The sequence below is a fragment of the Scyliorhinus torazame genome, chromosome 21 (assembly GCF_047496885.1).
Source record: "Scyliorhinus torazame isolate Kashiwa2021f chromosome 21, sScyTor2.1, whole genome shotgun sequence".
Taxonomy (NCBI): Eukaryota; Metazoa; Chordata; class Chondrichthyes; order Carcharhiniformes; family Scyliorhinidae; genus Scyliorhinus; species Scyliorhinus torazame.
In genome coordinates, this window is record NC_092727.1 from 126,409,747 (window position 1) to 126,432,917 (window position 23,171).

Here is a 23,171-nt window from a genome sequence, read left to right on the forward strand (position 1 = left end):
TCCCAAAAGACATGCAGGGTTAGGTGAACTGGACATTCTGAATTCTCTCTCTGTGTACCTGAACAGGCGCCAGAGTGTGGCGACTAGGGGCTTTTCACAGTAACTTCATTGCAGTGTTAATGTAAGCCTACTTGTGACAATAATAAAGATTATTATTATCTCCTTCTTAAATATATTCAGTGATTTGGCCTCCACAGCCTCTGTGGTCGAGAAATCCACATGTTCACCGCCCTCTGAGTGAAGAAATGTCTCCTCATCTTAGTCCTAAATGGCCACCCCATATCCTGAGACTGTGACTCCTTGTAATAGACCTTCCAGCCTGAGGTCATCACCCCTGCATCCAGTCTGTACAGCCCTGTCAGATTGTATACGTTTCAGTGAGATTCCCACTCTTCTGAAACCCAGTGACTACAGGCCTGGTCAACCCAATCTCTCCTCAAACGACAATCCTGCCTGTTATAACCTGCCTACGTACCATTGGCTGGGGACTAATGACTATCCCACAATCCTGTGGGAGTATGAGCTTCCCCAATGAGGGGGCGGAGAAACCACTAGTAAACTCCTAGTATAAATAAAGCTGGCCAGTTCAGGAACCAGCAGGAAGGAGTATGTAGCAAGGGAAGTTACTGCTACTGTTATGTATATATGTTATAGTAAATAAATGTTATTACTTTGTATCCTTAAAACTCGTGCTGGATTCTTCGTGGCCCTTACAAAACTGCCCTCCCAGGAATCAGTCTGGTGAACCTCTGCTGTACTTGCTCTGTGGCAAGTATATATTTTCTTAGGTAAGGAGACCAAAACTGCAACACAATACTCCAGGTGTGGTCTCACCAAGGACTTGTACAGCTGCAGTGAGACATCCTTGTATTTGTACTCAAATCCTCAATGAGGGCCAATGTACCATTTTACTAATCCATATGCCACTGAAAATGGTTTCTCTTTATTTACTCCATCAAAACCTTTCATTATTTTGAACACCTCCCTCAAATCTCCCATGAACTTCTCTTCTCTAAGGAGGACAAGCCTAGTTTCGCTAGTGCGTCCAAGGTAACTGATGTCTGTCTGCACTTTGTATACTCTGTTAACAGCTGAATTGCTCTTCCTCTGCTGGGGCAGTTATCTCTGCTACGCTGTGCGAACAGTCCCATCAACGTACCATGAGCCCCGCTTCATGGGTCTCGCCATCCACAATGAAATCCTCATGTCTGCTGCCTTCTATGGTGTCAGGTACAGTAAACAAAACTCTACAGCCACTCTTAATTGCATATTGTCTCCCATTCCATTACTGCCTGAAGTCAGCTGTGGCCCAGCTTGTGGCGATGAGTCAGAAGGGCTTAAGTTCGAAGCCCAGCCCAGAAACACGAACTTATCACCTGTGCTCACATTTGTGGTGCTGCATTGAAGGAGGGCTACACTGAGGGGTGTGAGGTCCTTTGGATGAGGTGTTAAACCATGGTCATGTGTGCTCTCTTCAGGAGGACGTCAAATATCCCACAGCACATAATCCCTGGTATAATTCTGGTGAATCTTTCTCCCTGGAGCCTGCAGAGCAATGCTGGACGGTTTCAATACCGCATGTGGCTTCAAATAGGAATTGGATAAATACTTGAAAAGGAAAAATTATCAGGGGTACTGGGAGGGTGGAAATTAGTGGGCCTAAGGAGCCAAAATATGTGTGATGGGCTGAATGAATGGCCTCTTTTGTGCTGTAGGATTCTAACCCTAACTCTTTCAACCGCTGAAACTTTAATCCGTGCCCTTGTCACTTCAAGGCTTGACTTACCGAGTGTCACCCTTCATTCGTCCAAAATGGTGCAGAGCACTTCTTAACGAACCAGCAGTCTCCATCCTCTCCTAACTCCACTCCCTCACTAATTCCCAACCTTGATTTCAATTCTCACCATGACCTTGTCCTATCTCTTCTACCTTTTGCCCCCACAAGCTCCCTGTTCCTCTCGGTAAAGGTATCATGCATGTGAGACAGCGGCTAGTAAGCCAGGTGTCCAAGTTAATACTCGCGCGATATGGGTTCAAATCCCACCATGACAGTTGGTGAAATTTAAACTAAAGTAATAAACCAGAAGTATGAAGCCAGTCTCAGTAGGAGTGACCATGATAGCCATCATTGATTGTTTTGAAAACCTAACTGGTTCAGAAATAAACTTACCCGGTCTGGCCGACCTGTGACTCCAGACCCACTGCAATGTGGTTGACTCTTCACTGCTCTCTGAATTGGCATAGCGAGACACTCAGTTCATGTAGAGGTGGGCATCAAATGCTGGCCTTGCCAGTGATGCCAATGTCCAAAGAAAAACAGATTCATTTTTTAAAAATATAAAGTTGACTTATTAAAATTCAAACTTAATTTGATGGTGTTCATTCTTAACAGGGGCTGTTTAGCACAGGGCTAAACCGCTGGCTTTGAAAGCAGACCAAGGCAGGCCAGCAGCACGGTTCAATTCCCGTAACAGCCTCCCCGAACAGGCGCCGGAATGTGGCGACTAGGGGCTTTTCACAGTAACTTCATTGAAACCTACTTGTGACAATAAGCGATTTTCATTTCATTTCCTAATTATCAGAGTGTTTCTATCATTAAACTGCAATGATTTTAAGATAAGATTCATTTCTTCCCCTAGGTTCACCATGGCAACGACTCTTCACCCTGATTGGATGCTACTGCTCTTCTTTGCTCATTCCCACCTTACTGTCACGGTGACTCTAATTCTGCTCTTCATTCCCAAGGTATGGAAGAGATAACCGTTGGGATGAATTTTTGTGGGGGAACAGATTGCCCACCTGATTTCAGTGCAAGTAGGGTTGAGATAGGTCCTCAAACTGGAAACTGATCCACTTCATTGGATTTCTGTCCAAGCTCTGAGGTTGAAAATGTATTTCAATTTCACACACTCCCGACTGAGTTTCAATGAACTGCATCAAGATGCAGGCAGGTCCCCAGTAAATAATGGGTGTGCGCAGCCATGCAAATCAAATCAAAGGGAAAAACTGATAGAAACCAACTAGGCGCAGCAGCAACTAAACTTTAAAAGTAATATGGACCCAGAGAGTAGTTAGAACCTAGAACTTGCGACCACGTGGTGTAACTGAGGCAAACAGTGTAGATGCATTTAAGGGCAAGCTAGATAAACAGAAGAGAAAGAAAGGAATAAAAATATATGTGGGTGGGATGAGATAAAGTGGGGAGGCTCGTGTGGAGCATAGGCACTAGCAGAGACCAGTTGGGCCGAATGGTCTGTTTCTCTGCTGCACATACCTCTTTTTTTCTAAATATTTTTTATTCGCCTCCTTTCTCACATTTTCTCCCAAATTTACACCCACCAACAATAAACAATAATCAGTAACAAATATGTCAATCCCCATATCAATAAGAACGATCCCATCCTCCCACCAAACCCCAAACATTAGCCCGCATGTTCACACAAATAAATGGCAAAAAGGAATTAGGGATCACCCATTAACCATTAACACACACAGCCCCCCTCCCCCCAACCCTCCCACCCACACGCCCCAACTAATGTTCGATGTTATCCCATTCTTGAAAGTGCATAATGAATAGTGCCCATGAATTGTAGAACCCCTCCATCCTTCCCCTCAGTTCAAACTTAACCTTCGCAAGAGTCAAGAATTCCAACAGGTCCCCCCGCCACACCAGGGCACAGGGTGGAAACGTTGCTCTCCATCCCAGCAGGATCCGCCTTTGGGCGATCAACAAGGCGAAAGCTACAACATCTGCCTCCGCACCCGTTTCCCATCCTGGCTGGTCCGACACCCTGAATATGGCCTCCCGATGGCCCGGGTCCAGTTTCACGTACACCACTTTAGAAATTACTCTAAAAACCTCCTTCCAGTAATCCTCCAGTTTTGGACAGGACCAAAACATATGAACGTGATTAGCGCCCCCCCCCCGCCAATGTTCACACACATCTTCTACTCCTTCAAAGAATCGGCTCATCCTCGCCCTCGTGAGGTGTGCTCTGTATATCACCTTCAGCTGTATCAGCACGAGGTGGAGGCATTCACTCTCCGGAGCACCTCACATCAGAACCCCTCATCCATATCCTCTCCCAACTCTTCCTCCCTCTTTGCTTTGATCCCTTCCAGTGGGGCCTTCTCCTCTTCCAAAATAGCTCCGTAAACCGCTGACACTACCCCCTTCTCCAGTCCCCTTGTCGTCAGCACCTCCTCCAGCAATGTGGAGGCTGGTTCCTCTGGGAAGCTCTGTATCTCCTTTCTGGCAAAATCTCGAACCTGACCCCCGGGGAATCACTCCCCCGCCTGCCCCGGGAATCATCCCCCCCCCCCCCCCCGGGAATCACGCCCCCCCCCCCTCCCCCGGGAATCACTCCCCTCCCCCCCCCCGGGTTCCCCCCCGGGAATCTCTCCCCAACTGTCTGTCTGCCCCCCTCCCCGCTGTCTGCACCCCAAAAAAAAAGAAGAAAAATCTCGAACCTGCATGTATCTAAACATTTCCCCCTGCTCCAGCCCATACTTCGCTTCCAGCTCCTTCAATCCTGCAAACCGACCCCTAAGAAACAAATCTTTTAGCGTCTTAATCCCCTTCTCCTCGCATTTCCGAAAATTTCCATCCCACCTCCCTGGCTCAAATCTGTGGTTCCCCCGAATCGGCGTTTCCCTTGACCCTAAACCCAACCCGAAGTGTTGGCGAAACTGCCTCCAGATTTTCAATGAAGCTATTATTACCGGACTCCCTGAATATTTCCCCGGGGCCGTCGGGAGCGGCGCTGTTGCTAGTGCTTTCAATCTCGACCCCTTGCACAAACTCTCCTCCATTCTGACCCACTGGGAGTCAACCCCTCTGACCCAGCTCCGCACCTTCTCCACATTCGCCGCCCAGTGGTAATACATCAGGTTCGGAAGACCCAAACCCCCTGCCTGCCTTCCTCTCTGTAGCATCACCTTTCTCACTCTGGCCACCTTCCCTCTCCATATGAACGAAGTAATCCTTCCCTCAATCTCTCTGAAAAAAGCCTTTGGCAGGAAAATCGGCAGGCATTGAAAAATAAACGGAAATCGCGGCAACACATTCATTTTAACCGCCTGCACCCGACCCGCCAGTGACAGAGGGAGACCATCCCACCTTGCCAGATCAGCTTTCACTCTCCCCACCAAACTAGAAATGTTGTACCTGCGGAGCCCCCCCCCCCCCACTACCGGGCAACCTGCACAGGTACCTAGTGAGTCCCTGCCCTACAGAATGGCAGCCCCCCCACCCCTGCCCCCACCCTCGGCCTAGACACCACAAAATACTCGCTCATGTCTAGATTTAGTTTGTACCCCGAGAAAGACCCAAACACTCGATGCAGCTCCAATATTCCCCCTATCGACACACTCGGCTCCGACACGTATAACAGCACGTAATCGGCATATAAGGACACCCTATGCTCTATCCCCCCCTCGCACTATTCCTTTCCATACCTCTGAACTTCTTAATGCGAGGCCAATGGCTCAAACGCGAGTGCAAACAGCAGGGGGGACATAGGACATCCCTGCCTAGTCCCACGGTGGAGAGAAAAGTATCTCGAGCTGATGTTGTTTGTGCAGACACTCGCCCTCGGCTCCTTATGTAGTAGCTTTACCCAGTTCACAAACCTTGGTCCAATCCCAAACCGCTCCAGCACTGCCATCAGGTACCCCCATTCTACCCGGTCAAACGCCTTCTCTGCGTCCAATGCCACAACTACCTCTGTTTCCTTCCCCTCTGCCGGTACGATAATGACGTTCAATACCCTTCTAACGTTTGAAAAGAGCTGCCTCCCTCTCACGAACCCTGCCTGATCCTCACCTATCACCTTCGGGAGGCACTCCTCCAGCCTACCCGCCAGTACCTTCACCAATACTTTGGCGTCCACATTCCGAAGTGATATGGGCCTATGCGACCCACACTCCGTCAGATCCTTATCTTTTTTTTAGCAACAGGGAAATCGATGCCTGCCCTCGCCTCTTCAAACATCCCCACCATCAGGGGTACCAGCTTATCCTTGAATTTTTTATAATATTCCACCGGAAACCCATCCAGCCCTGCCACCTTCCCCGACTGCATCCTCCCAATCAGATCCTTTATTTCCTGCTCCACTATCGCTCGTTCAAATGTAGCCCTGTCCCCCTCCCCTATCCTCGGGTACTCCAACCCATCTAGAAATGCCTGCATCTCCCGGCCTCCCCCAGGTGGCTCTGACCTGTACAACCTCTCATAAAATTCCTCAAAAACCTTGTTAATCAGATCCAGAGCCACCACCAACTTCCCTGCCCTATCCCTCACCTGCACAATTTCCCTTGCCGCTGCCTCCCTCCGGAACTGACCTGCTAACATTCCTTATCTCCATGTTTGTAAACTGCACCCCTTACTCGTCTCAGTTGGCGCACCGCCTTCCTGGTAGATAGTCGGTCAAAGCTCGCCTGTAGTTCCTTCCTCTTTTCCAATTTCGCTGGGTCCCTATCTTCTGCATAACTCCTATCTACCTCCAACATCTCATCTATACCCTCTGCCGCTCCAACCTCTCCTCTTTGTCCACCCTGGCCTTAAACAAAATCACCTCACCCCTCACCGCCGCCTTTAGAGCCTCCCAGACAACTGCCTTCGACACCTCACCTGTACAGTTGAAACCTACATATTCCTCAATTACCTTTTCAGTTTTGTCATAGAACCCTTGGTCCCCCAAAAGTCCCACATCTAATTTCCATCCCGGCCTCTGCACTATCCCCTTCTCCAGTACCATATCCACCCAATGCGGAGCATGATCTGATACTGCAATTGCCGAGTATTCCGACCCCTTAACCCCAGACAGCAAAACCTTCCCCACCACAAAAAAGTCGATCCGCGAGTATACCTTATGGACTGCTAAGAAAAATGAGTATTCCCGTTCCCTCCAGTGCAGAAACCTCCAAGGGTCCACCCCTCCCATTTCCACCATTAGCCCAGCCAACGTCTTCGCCCCCCCCCCCCCCCCCCCCCCGATGGGACCAGCGAGCACGGCCGTGACCTGTCCAACCTTGGCTCCTGCACCAAGTTCCAGTCGCCCCCACTATCAGTTTGTGTGTGTCCAAGTCGGGGATGGCCCCAAACACCTTCTTTGCGAATCCCACATCGTCCCAATTGGGGCCGTATACACTTAACAGCGCCCCTAACCTCCCCTCCAGCGCCCCTGTCACAATCGCATATCTACCCCCCTGATCTGCCACCACCTTCTCCATCTGGAAGCGTACTCTTTTGCTGACCATTACCGCTACCCCTCGAGCCCTTCCGTCAAATCCAGAGTGAAACATCTGACTAACCCAGCCCTTTTTAAGTCTCACCTGGTCCTTCACCCTCAAGCGAGTCTCCTGCAGTGCTGCACATACGTCATAACGATTTTTACATTAGTAATTAAATTCGGGCCCATCATTCAGAATTTAAAGAAATAATTATTTTACAATGAGTAAGCTTGAACAATGTTTAAAGTCAGTTGAGTAATCCGGGTTATTTAGCAGATTTTACATGAGGGAATTGATGAGATTCCCAGTGAATTGTTCCTAAACTGCAGTCACTCTCTTTTCTGTTTGCAGTTCCTCCATGTGGGGGCACCCCTGAGGGAGGACATAGTGGCCGAGGTGTATGAGGATGAGCTTGACTTGCGCTTCTCTGGTTCCTATCTCAACAACAGTGTCACATCAGCCTGGAGTGATCACAGCCTGGAGCCAGATGATATCAGGGTGAGCAAGGAGAAAGGGATTGAAACTAGGTTGCGCGAATACAGAAAATAAGTAGGTCACCTTTGGAAGAACGGGCTGGAGAAAAAAAATCCTCCTTGTAATCTAGCCCCTGGGAACAAGTAACTTTCAACACAAAGGAGTCCCTGCCAGAATCAACCACATTCTGAGAATGAATAATAGTAATAAAGATGATAAAGGGACTCTCCGGGTGTGACAAAGGGTGGTACGGTATGTTTATTCCAGGAATCATATTGATTGCTGTGTGGATAAAGATTAGATGCTTTCCTATAAAAAAAGACAACTTGCCATTCAAAGTATTGAATGATTATTGTCCTCACTAACATTTTTTAAAATACATACGTTCATTGGATGTAGGGGTCGCTGACTAGGCCAGCATTTTTTGCCCATCCCTAATTGCCCTTGAGAAGCTGGTGGTGAGCAGCCTTCTTAAACCACTGCAGCCCATATGGTGTAGGTCCACCCACAGTGCTGTTAGGGAGGGAGTTCCAAGACTTAGACCCAGAGATAGTGACCAAACAGCGATATATTTCCAAATCAGGATGGTGAGTGTTTGGAGAGGAACTTGCCGATGACGGTGTTCCTCTATATCTGCTGCCCTTGTCCTTCCAGGTTGTAGAAGTTGCGGAAGATGCTGCCGAAGAAACCTTGGTGAGTTGTTGTAGTGCATCTTGTAGGTGGTACACGCGGCTGCTCAGGCCAGGGGGCCCCTCCTTTAAGAGATACATGGGGCCCACCCAGGGCAGACTAAGATGAAGATGTTAGATGTGCAATTATGTCCAGTGGCCAGGCATAGGCAAAGGCGTTGAAGAACGAGTACAACAGTGCCACCCTTGCCCAATGCAGCAATCTTTGCTGCCTACCACCACCCTTCACACCTGGGAATGGCCAGGTCACTCGGGAAGCAGGTTCCACGTTGATTATGAGGGCCGGTCCTGGGCAAGATGTTTTTGGTGCTGGTAGATTGGTAGATGCTCACTGGAAGTAGCTATCTGTTCTAGAGATGGTGACCTCAATGGCCACAGTAGATGTCTCGGGCTGAGTCTTTTCCATGAATGGACTTCCCGAATCAGTTGTTTTGGACTATGGCACTCTCTTCACTGGCGGTGATTTACAGCAAGTTGTGACATCAAATGGCACATGACACACAAGGACAGCGCCCTACCACCCAGCATCGAACAGTCTGGCTGAGAGGGCCATTCAAACTTTCAAGAATGTCCTGAAGAAGCAACTTCGCCAGAGGTTGCCTAATTAGAGCAGAGAACAGTTTAGCACAGTACAGGCCGAGTAAATGTGCCGACATTTTTGTTGTCGTACAACTCAACCCAACATTCAGCCACAGGGGTCACACCAGCTGAGCGGCTCATGGGTCATTGGTTGAGAACCCAATTGGATCTTGTATTTCAAAATTTGGCAGGGAGGGTGGAGGCACCTCAGGCCGCCCATAAGAGTCAGTCGTCAGAACAGAGGGGAGACAAATCGTTCCGGTTGGGAAACCTGGCTTTTGTATGAAATTTCACTGCCGGTTGGCCTTGGTTAGAAGGGTGGGGTTTGGCCCAGTCAGTGCCAGTGTTTTATGTGGTTGATGTTAATGGGAGTCCATCAAAAAACACATTGACCACCTGAGGAGTCGAGGGGTGGCAACCTTCGATGTGGAATCGACAATTCCAGTGAGCATTGTATTCCTGTCCAGCCGAGGGGAGCCAGGGACTCCCGTTTCTGTTTAACCAGCTGTGTCTATCAAGGCCCGTGAGGCTAGTTCGCCTGCCATTGAAGTGGGCGCACCTAAGGGCAGCACGGTGGCCCAGTGGTTATCACTGCTGCCTCATGGCGCCGAGGACCCGGGTTCGATAACGGCCCAGGTCACTGTCCATGTGGAGTTTGCAAATTCTCCTCGTGTCTGCCCGGGTCTCACCCCCACAACCCAAAGTTGTGCAGGGTTGGTGAATTTGCCACGCTAAATTGCCCCTTAATTGGGGGAAAAAAAAGAATTGGGTACTCTAAATTTAAAATAAAATAAGTGGTCCCTCCTGAGGTGGCATCGACTGTGGACCACTCGATCGCCCAAAAAAGTGCCGAGTCTGGGGCTGAGCTAAGGAGGTCCAGGAGGATCCAGAGGTCTCCAGACCCATTTACTTTTTGATGGACTCCCTTTCCTTGATTCTCCCTGTTAACCATCGTAGCATTTGTACATAATTTCGGGGTAATGTGGTCAGAGACTTAAGGGGGCGAGGCCTACAGACCACCCTCTGGGCCAATCGCGCGGGAACATGCAAAGCCCAGCCAATGGGACGTTTCCGCAGGGCCCTGGGAGCAGGTCCCTGGTAAGTGTGGAGCAGGCAGCTGCAGTGTAAAGACCTGTTGTACACTGTTCTGTGCCGGCTATCTAACTGCCTTTGCTAGAAGCCTCCAGTGTAAGTCTCAAGCCACTACAGTAACTCCCCAGTATGTTAATAATGTGGGATTCAGTCATGGTCAAGTGTAAATGGTTAGATAGTGTCTTGTTGGAGATGGTCATTGCCTGACACTTGTGTAGCGTGAAAGTTACTTGCCATTTGTCAGCTCAAGCCTGAATATCATCCAGGTCTTGCTGCTACATTACCAAAAAAAGCAATTCACTGCAAAATAGAAATACCATAGTCATAAGGATCAGCTGAAATTCCCTCACAGACCAACCGTAACCCCAGAAACCAGCTTTATTTCATATTTATTCTTATATGGGATTTGGGCATCATTGGTAAGACTAGCATTTGCCCTTGAACTTAGTGGTTTGGCAGGCCATTTCAGAGGGTATTTAAGAGTCACGTAAAGGTCCAACCAGGTACGGGCAGATTTCCTTCCCTAAAGGACATCAGTGTACCAGATGGGTTTTTATTGCAATCAATGGTAGTTTTGTGGCCACCATTACCAAGGTTAGCTTTCAATTCCAGGTTTTAATTTATTTATGGGATATGAGCATCGTTGGCATTTATTGCCCATTCTTAGTTGCCCTTGAGAAGTTGGTGGCGAGCTGCCTTCTTGAACCACTGCAATCACAGTGGTGTTAGGGAAGGAACAGGCTGATGGGGCAGTAATTGGCTGGGTTGGATTTGTTTTGTTTCTTGTGTACAGGACAGACATTGCCGGGTAGATGCCAGTATTATAGTATTATAGTACTAGAGCAGTTTGGCTAAGGGTGCGGCAAGGTCTGGAGCGCGAGTCTTTAGTACTATTGCCGGAATATTGTCAGGGCCCCTAGCCTTTGCAGTACCTTCAGCCATTTCTTGATATCACATGGAGTAAATTGAATTTTCTGAAGACTGGCATCATTGATGCTGGGGACCTCTGGAGGAGACTGAGGTGGATTGTCCACTCGGCACTTCTGGCTGAAGATTGTTGCGAGTGCTTCACCCTTGTCTTTTGCACTGATTTGCTGGGCACCTCCATTATTGAGGATGGAGATATTTGTGGAGCTTCCTCCTCCAGTGAGTTGTTTAATTGTCCACCACCATTCATGGCTGGGTTTGGCAGGACTGCAGAGCTCAGATCTGGTGCGTTTGTTGTGGAATTGTTTAGCTCTATCACTTGCTGCTTATACTGTTTGGCACTCAAGTAGTTCTGTGTTGTAGCTTCACCAGGTTGACACCTCATTTTTTGTATGTATGGTGCTGCTGCTGGCATGCCTTCCTGCACTCTTCATTGAACCAGGGTTGATTATCTGGCTTGTCAGTAATGGTACAGTGGGGGATATGCAGGGTCATGAGGTTGAGTACATTTCTTCTGCTGCTGATGGCCCACAGCGCCTCATGGACGCCCAATCTTGAGTTGCTAAATCTGTTTGAAGTCTGTCCCATTTAACACGGTGGTAGTGCCACACAACACGATGGAGTGTAACCTCAATGTGAAGACGAACTTCGTCTCCATAAGGACTGTGCGGTGGTCACTCCTGCTAGTACTGTCATGGACAGATGCATCTGCAGCAGGCAGGATGATGAGGATGAGGTCAAGTATGTTATTGCGAGGTCAGCATGGTGGTGCAGTGGTTAGCACTGCTGCCTCACGGCGCTGAGGTCCCAGGTTCGATCCCGGCTCTGGGTCACTGTCCGTGTGGAGTTTGCACATTCTCCCTTTGTTTGTGTGGGTTTCGCCCCCACAACCCAAAGATGTGCGGGCTAGGTGGATTGGCCACGCTAAATTGCCCCTTAATTGGAAAAAAGTAATTGGGTACTCTAAATTTATTTTGAAAAAAGTATGTTATTGGCTCTCATTGGTTCCCTCACCATATGCTGCAGTCCCAGTCTAACAGCTGTCCGTTAGGACCCGGCCAGCTCGCTCTATGGCGGTACTACCGAGCCACTCTTGGCGATGGACATCGAAGTTCCCCATCCAGAGTACAGTCTGCACCCGTGCGACCCTCAGTGCTTCCTCCAAGTGGTCTTCAACACGGAGGAGTACTGATTCATTAACTGAGGAGGGACGTTGACCCACACGGACAGTGACCCAGAGTCGGGATCGAACCTGGACCTCGGCGCCGTGAGGCAGCAGTGCTAACCACTGCGCCCCGTGCTACTTCCAGTCAGGGGAATTCACAACAGTGAACAAAGAAATGGCGGAGGAACTAAATTCGTACTTTGCTTCTGTCTTCACAAAAGGAAGACATGAATAATGTACCGGACGTTCTAAGAAACTTAAGTTTTAGTGAGGAGCTGAAGGAAATTAGTATTAGTAGAGAAATGGTTTTGGGGAAATTAATGGGGTTGAAGGCAGATAAATCTCCAGGGCCTGATAATCTTCATCCCAGAGTATTTAACGAAGTGGCCCTCGAAATAGTAGATCCATTGGTGGTCATTTTCCAAAATTCTTTGGACTCTGGAATGCTCCCTACAGACTGGAGGGTAGCTAATATAACCCTGTAGAGAGAAAGCAGGGAACTATAGACTAGTGAGCTGAATGCTGGAAGTAGGGAAGTTGCTAGAGTCCATTGTCAAGGATTTCATAGCACAGCATTTGGAAAGCAGTGGGGCTAAAGGGATTTTGGGGAGGGGGGCAGGGGGAAGGTGGGATCAGGGTATAGGGTATTGAACTTGATGATCAGGCACGATCATAATGAATGGCGGAGCAGGCATTCTGCTTCTATTTTCTATATATGTTCTTTATGCTATATTTGCAACATGTTCAGCAGTGTATGATTCTCTTTGAGCTGATAGCTTCAGAGGTCCAAATCAATGAGATACTTTAACAAGAGCAGAGTTTCAGAGGCTCAAAACCAGCGGTAGAACACCCATCCCAAAATCTATGCTATTGTGGGTCAGATGTTCATGGACATTGGAACTGTTCTGTTGCCAACCTTAGTTACATGTATTTGTGGAGGTTTCATCACAGAGCTCCTGCTACTGATTGTGTAATAAGTTCACATTCATGGTCTTCCCACATCCAATCAGAAAGCAAACAAAACGGGGCAGCACGGTGGTGCAGTGGGTTAGCACTGCTGCCTCACAGCGCTGAGGTCCCAGGTTCGATCCCGGCCCTGGGTCACTGTCCGTGTGGAGTTTGCACATTCTCCCCGTGTTTGCGTGGGTCTCGCCCCCACAACCCAAAGATGTGCAGGTGGATTGACTACGCTAAATTGCCCCTTAATTGGAAAAAATGAATTGGGTACTCTAAATTTAAAAAAAAAAGAAAGCACACTAAACTTCCCATTACTCAATCAGATGATTCTGGATTGTTATACAGCCTTTGCTTCCTCCCAAATCTTCAATATTTTTACAATCAATTAAATAATGTTCTAAGAGAATGGAGAAACACACAATTTTGTATTTGACAACATTGATTTTTCTCCAGTCTTTTGCTTGTGGTGATGTCCGAGAGATTAATCTTCAATTCCCAGACCACCCTGGAGGGTTGGCGATACAAGTATTGAGGTCACAACAGGTAGCAAATAGATTTTTGTTATATCTCTCCAGTGACCACAAAAGAAATACAGTCTCAGCTTCCCATGAACGATACACTGGCAGGAAGGTGAAATGATGCCAGTAGGTTGCTCAGGAAACTTTTGGAAAACGTTAATACTTTATCGACACTTTCTTTCTTCTCCTGCAGGATGAACTCAAGAAGCTTTATGCCCAGCTGGAAGTGCATAAGACAAAGAAGATGACAGCCAATAACCCACACCTGCAGAAAAAGAGGAGTTCCCGAAGAGCTCTGGGTCGCTCCATCATTAAACGTATTTCTGAAATTCCAGAGTCAATGAGCAGACAGTGCAGCAGGGATGGATCTATTGCAGGGAGCAGTTATGCGGGTTCCTACAGGAAAAAGCTTTATGATTCTGCCAACTCCAGCATGAAAGTGAAAGAAGACTCCATAAAACATCGTGTTTTCTCAATAAGAAAATCTCACAGTACCTATGACCATGTCAGGGAGCATCGGGATGGTCACATCAGCAGAACTGATTCCTGCAGAGATCCTTCCCTATTGGATTCACTGATGAGAAAGAAACTCGCAAAGAAAGCCTCCCAGAGATACGACATTGACTCATTAGATGATGCCCCTTTAGTGTACAAGTCCGCCAGTGCACACAACCTAACTGTGGATATGAACCCATTAAATGTCAAGCCAGGCACGCTGCATAAATCTCTTAGTGTTGTTAGCTGTGCAAGAGAAAAGGCATTGACGCTTACAAAAAAGTGTGAAGAGAGCACAAAGCAGGTGGGAGATAGAGTTCAAAAGAAGCCGTCGACCAGGCAGGCACCAGCGAAGCTATATCCCCCCACAGCTCCAGCACAGTTGGAGGAGGCAAATAAAATGTCTGATTCAGCGGTGCAGCAAGGAACCATTGAATATTCAAGAAATGGCAGCACTCGTCGAACATCAGTGTCTCCCAAGGTTGATAAAACACATTTATCTTCTGAAACGATTAATCAAATAAAAACAGATGCTCCTCTGGGTGAGAGAAAGCGGGAAAAATACATTTCACTCATGAAACAAGCATCGAGCAATAGCTCAATCATTTGTCCATGGGACACGATGGCAGATGAGACATCATCAATGGACTCAAGTATAGATCAGAAAAAGGGGAGGTCTTTGTCAGTCTGTGTTGGTTCTCCAGGGCCACTTATACATGGATCCTTGAAAGTGAAGGATGAAAATGACTCACTGAATAAACCTAAAGGGTTTGGATTGTCCTTGAAACTCCTAACGGCACCAGGACAAATGAAGGATAGCAAGAAAGAGAAGTCAAAGAAAGTAAGTGAGAAAGTCAAGGGCAGTACAGACAAGGAAAAGGAGAAGAAATCAGAAGCTGTGAGTTCATTAGATAAACCTGCTGCTATTTGTCCTTCAGAAACAAGAGAGACCAAGAACAAAGATGGAAAATCACAGTCAACAGATAAGTCTAAAAAGACAGATACTTCTCCACTGTGCACAGTAGATAAAGGGGACAAGCGGGAAAGGTACATTTCACTCATGAAACAAGCATCAAGCAATAGCTCAATCATTTGTCCATGGGACACGATGGCAGATGAGACATCATCAATGGACTCAAGTACAGATCAGAAAAAGGGGAGGTCTTTGTCGGTCTGTGTTGGTTCTCCAGGGCCACCTATGCATGGATCCTTGAAAGTGAAGGATGAAAATGATCAATCGAAGCAACCTAAAGGGTTTGGCCACTCCTTGAAACTCCTAATGGCACCAGGACAAATGAAGGATAGCAAGAAAGAGGAGTCAAGGAAAGTAAGTGAGAAAGTCAAGGGCAGTACAGACAAGGAAAAGGAGAAGAAAACAGAAGCAGTTAGTTCATTAGATAAACCTGCTGCTATTTGTCCTTCGGAAACAGGAGAGACCAAGAACAAAGAGGGAAAATCACAGTCAACAGATAAGTCTAAAATGGCAGCTACTTCTCCACAGCGTACAGTAGATAAAGGAGATAAGCGACAAAGATTCATGTCACTCTTAAAACAGGCATCAGCGAATACGGCAATCATCTGTCCCTGGGACGTCATTTTAGAAGAGGCATCGGGTGCAGATCAGAAGAAGGGAAGGTCTTTATCACTTGGTGCTAATGTCTCAGCATCAATTGTACATGGCACCTTGAAAGCAAATGAAGTAAATTATTCACTACAGCAATCTAAACAATTAGCACTGTCATTAAAACTTATGATGGCACCAGGAAAGATGTTGGATAGAGAGAACAAAGGAGGAAAATTGTTGCCCATTGATAGATCAAAGATCGCAGATATCTGTCCCTGGGATACAGGACATTCTGGGAGCAAAGATGAAACATCACTGCCCATTGATAGATCAAAGGTTACAGATATCTGTCCCTGGGATACAGGACATTCTGGGAGCAAAGGTGAAACATCACTGCCCATTGATAGATCAAAAGTTGCAGATATCTGTCCCTGGGATACAGGATATTCTGGGAGCAAAGATGAAACATCACTGCCCATTGGTGAATCAAATGTCTCAGATATCTGTCCCTGGGATACAGGAATTTCTGGGAGCAAAGATGAAACATCACTGCCCATTGATAGATCAAAAGTTGCAGATATCTGTCCCTGGGATACAGGATATTCTGGGAGCAAAGATGAAACATCACTGCTCATTGATACCTCAAAAGTTGCAGATATCTGTCCCTGGGATACAGGACATTCTGGGAGCAAAGATGAAACATCACTGCTCATTGATACCTCAAAAGTTGCAGATATATGTCCCTGGGATACAGGACATTCTGGGAGCAAAGATGAAACATCACTGCCCATTGATAGATCAAAAGTTGCAGATATATGTCCCTGGGATACAGGACATTCTGGGAGCAAAGATGAAACATCACTGCCCATTGATAGATCAAAAGTTGCAGATATATGTCCCTGGGATACAGGACATTCTGGGAGCAAAGATGAAACATCACTGCCCATTGATAGATCAAAAGTTGCAGATATATGTCCCTGGGATACAGGACATTCTGGAAGCAAAGATGAAACATCGCTGCCCATTGATAAATCAAAAGTTGCAGATATCTGTCCCTGGGATACAGGATATTCTGGGAGCAAAGATGAAACATCACTGCCCATTGGTGAATCAAATGTCTCAGATATCTGTCCCTGGGATACAGGACATTCTGGGAGCAAAGATGAAACATCACTGCCCATTGATAGATCAAAGATCGCAGATATTTGTCCCTGGGATACAGGATATTCTGGGAGCAAAGATGAAACATCACAGTCTGTTGGTAAATCTAAAGTTCCAGCTATTTGTCTTTGGGAGGCAGAACATACTGGGAGCGCGGAACAAAAAACATTGCCTATCGATAAATTTAAGATCACAGCTTTCTGTCCATGGGATACAGAAAATACTGGGAAGAAGGAAGAATTATCACCGCCGGTTGTTAAATCAAGTGTTGCAGATATCCGTCCCTGGGATACTGGGAACAAAGGAGAATTATCAACTCCCCCTGATAAATCTAAAGTTCTCGACATTTGTCTTTGGGGGACAGAACCATCAGCAACTGGAAAAATTCAAACGGCTACAAAAGCCGAAAGTAATTTAACTTCAGTTTCTCCCTGGGACATTGAAGCAACAACAGCAAACCAATCTGAAAATAAAGCTGCAAAACCAAAAGATAAAGAAAATGTTAACGATTCAACTGCCAGCTGTCCTATGCATTTAGTATGAGTTTATTGAGGTGCCAAAGCTGAAGATAAAGGACTGTGATTTCTCATGTAAATACAAAATGTGCAATGTAATAAACTGCTTCTTCCCAAAAGAAGTGGCTAATAATACATTTGTGTTCAACTAAATATTCATATTGCTACAACTGACTAAACAATCTGAGGCAGGTGTATCCATATTGCATCTGCCTAAATCTAGTAGGATTGTTTCATGGACCAACAGAAGAGGTACTTTGAAAAGGAATCGTAAATGAAATTACATCTCACAGATTGTAAACCGATACAAAACACCATGCGTTCCTTTTCCCTCTTTGTTTCTGATATCTTGTTTGTACTATGATGCGCAAGTTTGGTCAGTGTTCAGTGAGAAAACTAGAGATCGTGGTTCATTTTGCTGTCTTCCCCATGGGATTAGATGGGATCTCGGTGCTGGTGGCTGCAGTTGCTCTAAGGAAGTGTGCTCCAATTGCACACTTGAACCTATTTACCTTCCCACTTCTGAAATATGCACCACCTTGTTTTAGCATCCTAGGCCATTGACATCAGGGTACTATAGCTAGGGGTTATCAGACAGAAAGATGCATACCTTCGACAGGATGGCAATTTCGATGAGCATCTCTGGCTGATATATATATATATTTTTAAAAGAATTTAGAGTACCCAATTCCTTTTTTCTCAATTAAGGGGCAATTTTAGCATGCCAATTCACCTACCCCGCATATCTTTGGGTTGTGGGGGTGAGACCCATGCAGACACGGGGAGAATGTGCAAACTCCACACAGACAGTGACCAGGTCTGGGATGAACCCGGATCCTGAGTGCCGTGAGGCAGCTGTGCTAACCACTGCACCGCCGTGCCACCCATGGCTGATAGATTTCGAATCAAGGTGCGGAGAGGCTAGTAACAGCACTCCAGCTGCCATCACAGCTAATTTTGTTTTAATTTTCCGCCTGGAATATGGAAGACACTAACAAAACTAAATTTATCGCTGAGCTGTAGTTGCATTAAGAATATTGAACCTGCCGTTTGCAAAGGAGTCACATTCTCTTATTAGGTAGCAGATATCAACCTCTTTTCCTAAAACAACAGAGATCATGATTGCAAAATCTCTCTGTTGATGTAGTTAGATATTGTCCTTTACTATTGTCATTTGTTCTGCAATACGGACGACAAACTAGAAAGATGTGAACAGAACAGATTGAACTTGCTGTGGTGGGATTTGAACTCATGACCTCTGGTTGGTTGGTCCATCATATTTTTTTAAATTCATTTACAGGATGTGGGCATCGCTGGTTAGGCCAGTATTTGTTACCCATCCCTAGTTGCCCTTCAGAACGTGGCGGCGAGTTGCCTTCTTGAATCGCTGCAGTCCCTGAAGTGTAGGTACACCCACTGTGCTGTTAGGGAGGGAGTTTCAGAATTTTGCCCCAGCAACAGTGTAGAAATGGCGATATATTTCCAAGTCAGTGTGGTGAGTGACTTGGAGGGGATCCTCCAGGTGGTGGGATTCACAGATATGTGCTACTCTTGTTCTTCCCGATGGTATTGGTCATGAGTTTGGAAGGTGCTGTCTAAGGAACCTTGGTGAGTTACTGTCGTGTATCTTGTATATGGTACACACGGCTGCCACTGTGCGTCGGTGGTGGAGGGTTTGAATGTTTGTGGAAAGAGATGAAATCAAGCGGGCTGTTTTGTCTTGGATAGTCTCAAGCTTGAGTACTGTTGAAGCTGCACTCATCCAGGCAAGTGGAGAGTATTCCATTACACTCCTGACTTGTGCCTTGCAGATGGTGGATTGGCTTTGGGGAGTCAGGAGGTGAGTTACTCGCTGTAGGACTCTTAGCCATTGACCTGCCCTGGTAACCACAGTATTAATATGGCTAGTCCAGTTCAGTTTCTGATCAATGGATGTTGATTGTGGGGAATTCAGCGATGGTAATGCCATTGAATGTCAAGGGGCAATAGTTAGATCCTCTCTTGTAAGAGATGGTCATTGTCTAGCACTTGCATGGCGCGAATGTAACTTGCCATTTTGCCAGCCCAAGCCTGGATATTGTCCAGGTCTTGCTGCATTTGCACATGGATTGTGCTGAACTTTATGCGGTCATCTGCAAACATCCCCACTTCTGACCTTGTGATGTAAGGAAGATCATTGATGAAGCAGCTGAAGAACTCCTGCAGTGATGTCCTGGAGCTGAAATGATTGTGCTCCAACCACCACAACCATTTTCCTTTGTGCCAGGCAGGACTCCAACCAGTGGAGTTTTCCCCATGATTCCCGTTGACTCCAGTTTAGCTAGGGCTTCTTGATGCCATATTCCGCCAAATGCTATCTTGATGTCAAGGGCAGTTGCTCACACTTCACCTCTGGCATTCAGCTCTTTTGTCCATGTTTGAACCAAGTGGCTCTGGCGGAACTCAAACCGAGAGTCCGCGAGCAGGTTATTGCTGAGTTATTGCTGCTTGATAGCACTGTTGATGACCCCTTCCATCACTTTGCTGATGATGGAGAATAGACTGATTGGGAAGTAATTGGCTGGGTTGCATTTGTCCTGTTTGATTTGGTTTATTGTCTCATGTACCGAAGTACAGTGAAAAGTATTTTTCTGCGGCCGAGAAACGTACACAGTACGTACATAGTAGACACAAGGATAATCAGCAGGGAACACTGACAAATGGTACATCGACAAAACAGTGATTGGTTACAGTGCGGAACAATGGGCCAAATAAAGCAAAGACATGAGCAAAAGCAGCATAGGGCGTCGTGAATAGTGTTCTTACAGGGAACAGATCAGTCCGCGGGGGAGTCATTGAGGAGCCTTGTAGCTGTGGGGAAGAAGCTGTTCCTATGTCTGGATGTGCGAGTCTTCAGACTTCTATACCTTCTGCCTGATGGAAGGGTCTGGAAGAAGGCAATGGCTGGGTGGGAGGGGTCTCTGATAATGCTGTCTGCCTTCCTGAGGCAGCGAGAGGTGTATACAGGCACCTCTTGTTTCTTGTGTACAGGACACATCTGGGCAATTATCCACATTGCCAGTGTTGTAGCTGTACTGGAACAGCTTGGCTAGAGGTCTGGCAAGTTCTGGAGCACAAGTCTTCAACACTATTGCCGGAATATTGTCAGGACCCATAGCCTTTGCAGTATCCAGTGCCTTCAGCCGTTTCTTCATATCACATGGAGTCAATCGTATTGGCTGAAGACTGACATCTGTGATGCTGGGGCCTCTGGAAGAGACTGAGATAGATCATCCACTCGATACTTCTGGCTTAAGATTCTTGCAAATGCCTCAGCCTTGTCTTTTGCACATATGTGCTGGGCTCCTCCATCATTGAGGATGGGGATATTTGTGGAACCTCCTCCTCCAGTGAGCTGTTTAATTGTCCACCACCATTCAGGGCTGGATGTGGCAGGGCTTCGATCTAATGCATTCATTGTGGAATCGCTTAGCTCTGTCAATTACTTGCTGCTTATGCTATTTGGCACACAAGTAGTCCTGTGTTGTAGCTTCACCATGTTGACACCTCATTTTTCAGTATGCCTGATGTAGCTCCTGGCATGCTCTCCTGCACTCTTCATTGAACCAGGGTTGATCCCTAGCTTGGTGGTAATGGTAGCATGGGAGATATGCCGGGCCCTGAGGTTGCAGATTGCGTTGAGTACAGTTCTGCTGTTGCTTATATCCCAAAGTGACATTAGCCCAAACATTTCTTCATGTCTGAGGAAATCTTAATTCAGGCTCCTAAACCACAGTGAACTTAAACCTACTATTTAAAATGGTTATAAAATGACAAATTTTGATTCTGCCAGGTCAGTGTTGATACTGAATTCCCTGCCAAAGGGAAATAAAGTGATTTAGCAAGAACATTTCTTCGCTAGTTTCAGTTTCTTTCCCATAGCCTTAATATCTGTCCTGTCATCAGCAGAACACACATACCCTGCCATTGAGAGCGCGCAAGTGAGTAATCTTCCTCCTTTGTCTATCACCCCTTTGGTTTACTGGTTATCAACATTGTGACATTGCATTGTGGCAATTGAAACTTAATAAAAACAACACACTCAATGTCATGGGTGATGAGTTATTTTTTTTAAAAACAGTTTTCTCAAGTTCCAGTGGATTCCCCAATTTATTTTAAAACATTTTCTTCATCAAAGACTATTTCATAACTTCCTGGCAACTATCTGAGGCTGAACAGATGGTTTGCAGCACTTGGTTGTAAGTTATGTACATCCCATCCCCAAAGCTGTCTCCTTCCAATTCCACAACAGCTCATCTACTGATTGCCTTATCCATCCCGTTGTTACTTCTGGACTTGACTATTGACTGGTTTCCCATACTCCACCCTACTTAAACTTAAGCTCATCCAAAACTCTGTTGTCTATAGACATAGAACTTACAGTGCAGAAGGAGGCCATTCGGCCCATCGAGTCTGCGCCAACCCTGGGAAAGAGCACCTCCACCTTATCCCCGTAACCCCACCTAACCTTTTTGGACACTAAGGGGCAATTTATCATGGCCAATCCACCTAACCTGCATATCTTTGGACTGTGGGAGGAAACCGGAGCACCCGGAGGAAACCCACGCAGACACGGGGAGAACATGCAGACTCCGCACAGACAGTGACCCAAGCCGGGAATCGAACCTGGGATGCTGGAGCTGTGTCCTAACTCACACCTAGTTCTGTTCACCTATCACCCGTGCTCTCAAATCAACATTGGCTTTTGTTCTCGCAAAGTCTCGATTTTAAAATTCTCAATTCTAATCATTCTACTACTGGTGGCCGTGCCTTCAGCTACCACGATACTCAGCTCTGAAATTCCTCCCCAACTCCCTCCTCCTTAAGGTGCTTCTTTAGACTGACCTCTTTCATCAAACTTTGGGTCTTCTACTTTATATACCTCGGTGTCATATTTTGTTTGTTACCACTCCTGTGGAACACCTTGCAATGTTTCACTACATTAAATGTGTTATACAAATCCAAGCCGTCATTGTTAAGATGCATTGATGAACTGGCTCAGTTATATCCCTCTGACAGATTGAAAACAGATGGTATATTGAATAAATTCGAGCAGCCAGGATGTTCCTCATTTCTAGTATTAGCATCCCATGAATTTTAAATATGTTCTTAAAACTTTCCAGATATAAGCCAACACAGAACATTTTGAACTTTATCATAGAATAGAATTTACAGTGCAGAAGGAGGCCATTCGGCCCATCGAGTCTGCACCGGCTCTTGGAAAGGGCACCCTAACCAAGGTCCACGCTTCCACCCTATCCCCATAACCCAGTAACCTCACCCAACACTAAGGGCAATTTTGGACACTAAGGGCAATTTATCATGGCCAATCCACCTAACCTGCACATCTTTGGACTGTGGGAGGAAACCGGAGCACCCGGAGGAAACCCACGCACACACGGGGAGGATGTGCAGACTCCGCACAGACAGTGACCCGAGCCAGAATCGAACCTGGGACCCTGGAGCTGTGAAGCAATTGTGCTAACCACTATGCTACCGTGCTGCCCTTAAACTTTAAAAAAATGTCTACATGATTTTGCCCTTAATGAATGGAATTGCCAAATCGACAGTCAGGTGGAGCTACCAACTAAACTTAAGGAACTTGGAATAAAGGAAATATAAAAACTTCGCAAAAACTTTCTATTGTTACAAGTTGACTGGTTCAATTGCAGTCAGGGATGAGGACTGCGTATCAAGATCAACTGAGTTGATTGTCAATGAATACTGTTGCTTCAGTACAGTGCCGAGGGAGTGCTGCATTGT

At 46.5% G+C, this 23,171-nt stretch overlaps 1 protein-coding gene across 1 annotated transcript in view; it reads left to right on the forward strand.

Moving 5' to 3' along the window:
• gpr179 (G protein-coupled receptor 179) overlaps positions 1 to 21,442 on the forward strand; it is a 101,176-nt gene extending 79,734 nt beyond the window's left edge. The window contains exons 8-11 of the mRNA XM_072487502.1: positions 1,092 to 1,230; positions 2,640 to 2,745; positions 7,585 to 7,731; positions 13,828 to 21,442. Of these exons, the coding sequence (XP_072343603.1) occupies positions 1,092 to 1,230; positions 2,640 to 2,745; positions 7,585 to 7,731; positions 13,828 to 17,397 (3,962 nt within the window). The 3' untranslated portion in view covers positions 17,398 to 21,442. The remainder of the gene's footprint in view (positions 1 to 1,091; positions 1,231 to 2,639; positions 2,746 to 7,584; positions 7,732 to 13,827) is intronic.
• The last annotated feature ends 1,729 nt before the right edge of the window (positions 21,443 to 23,171 follow it).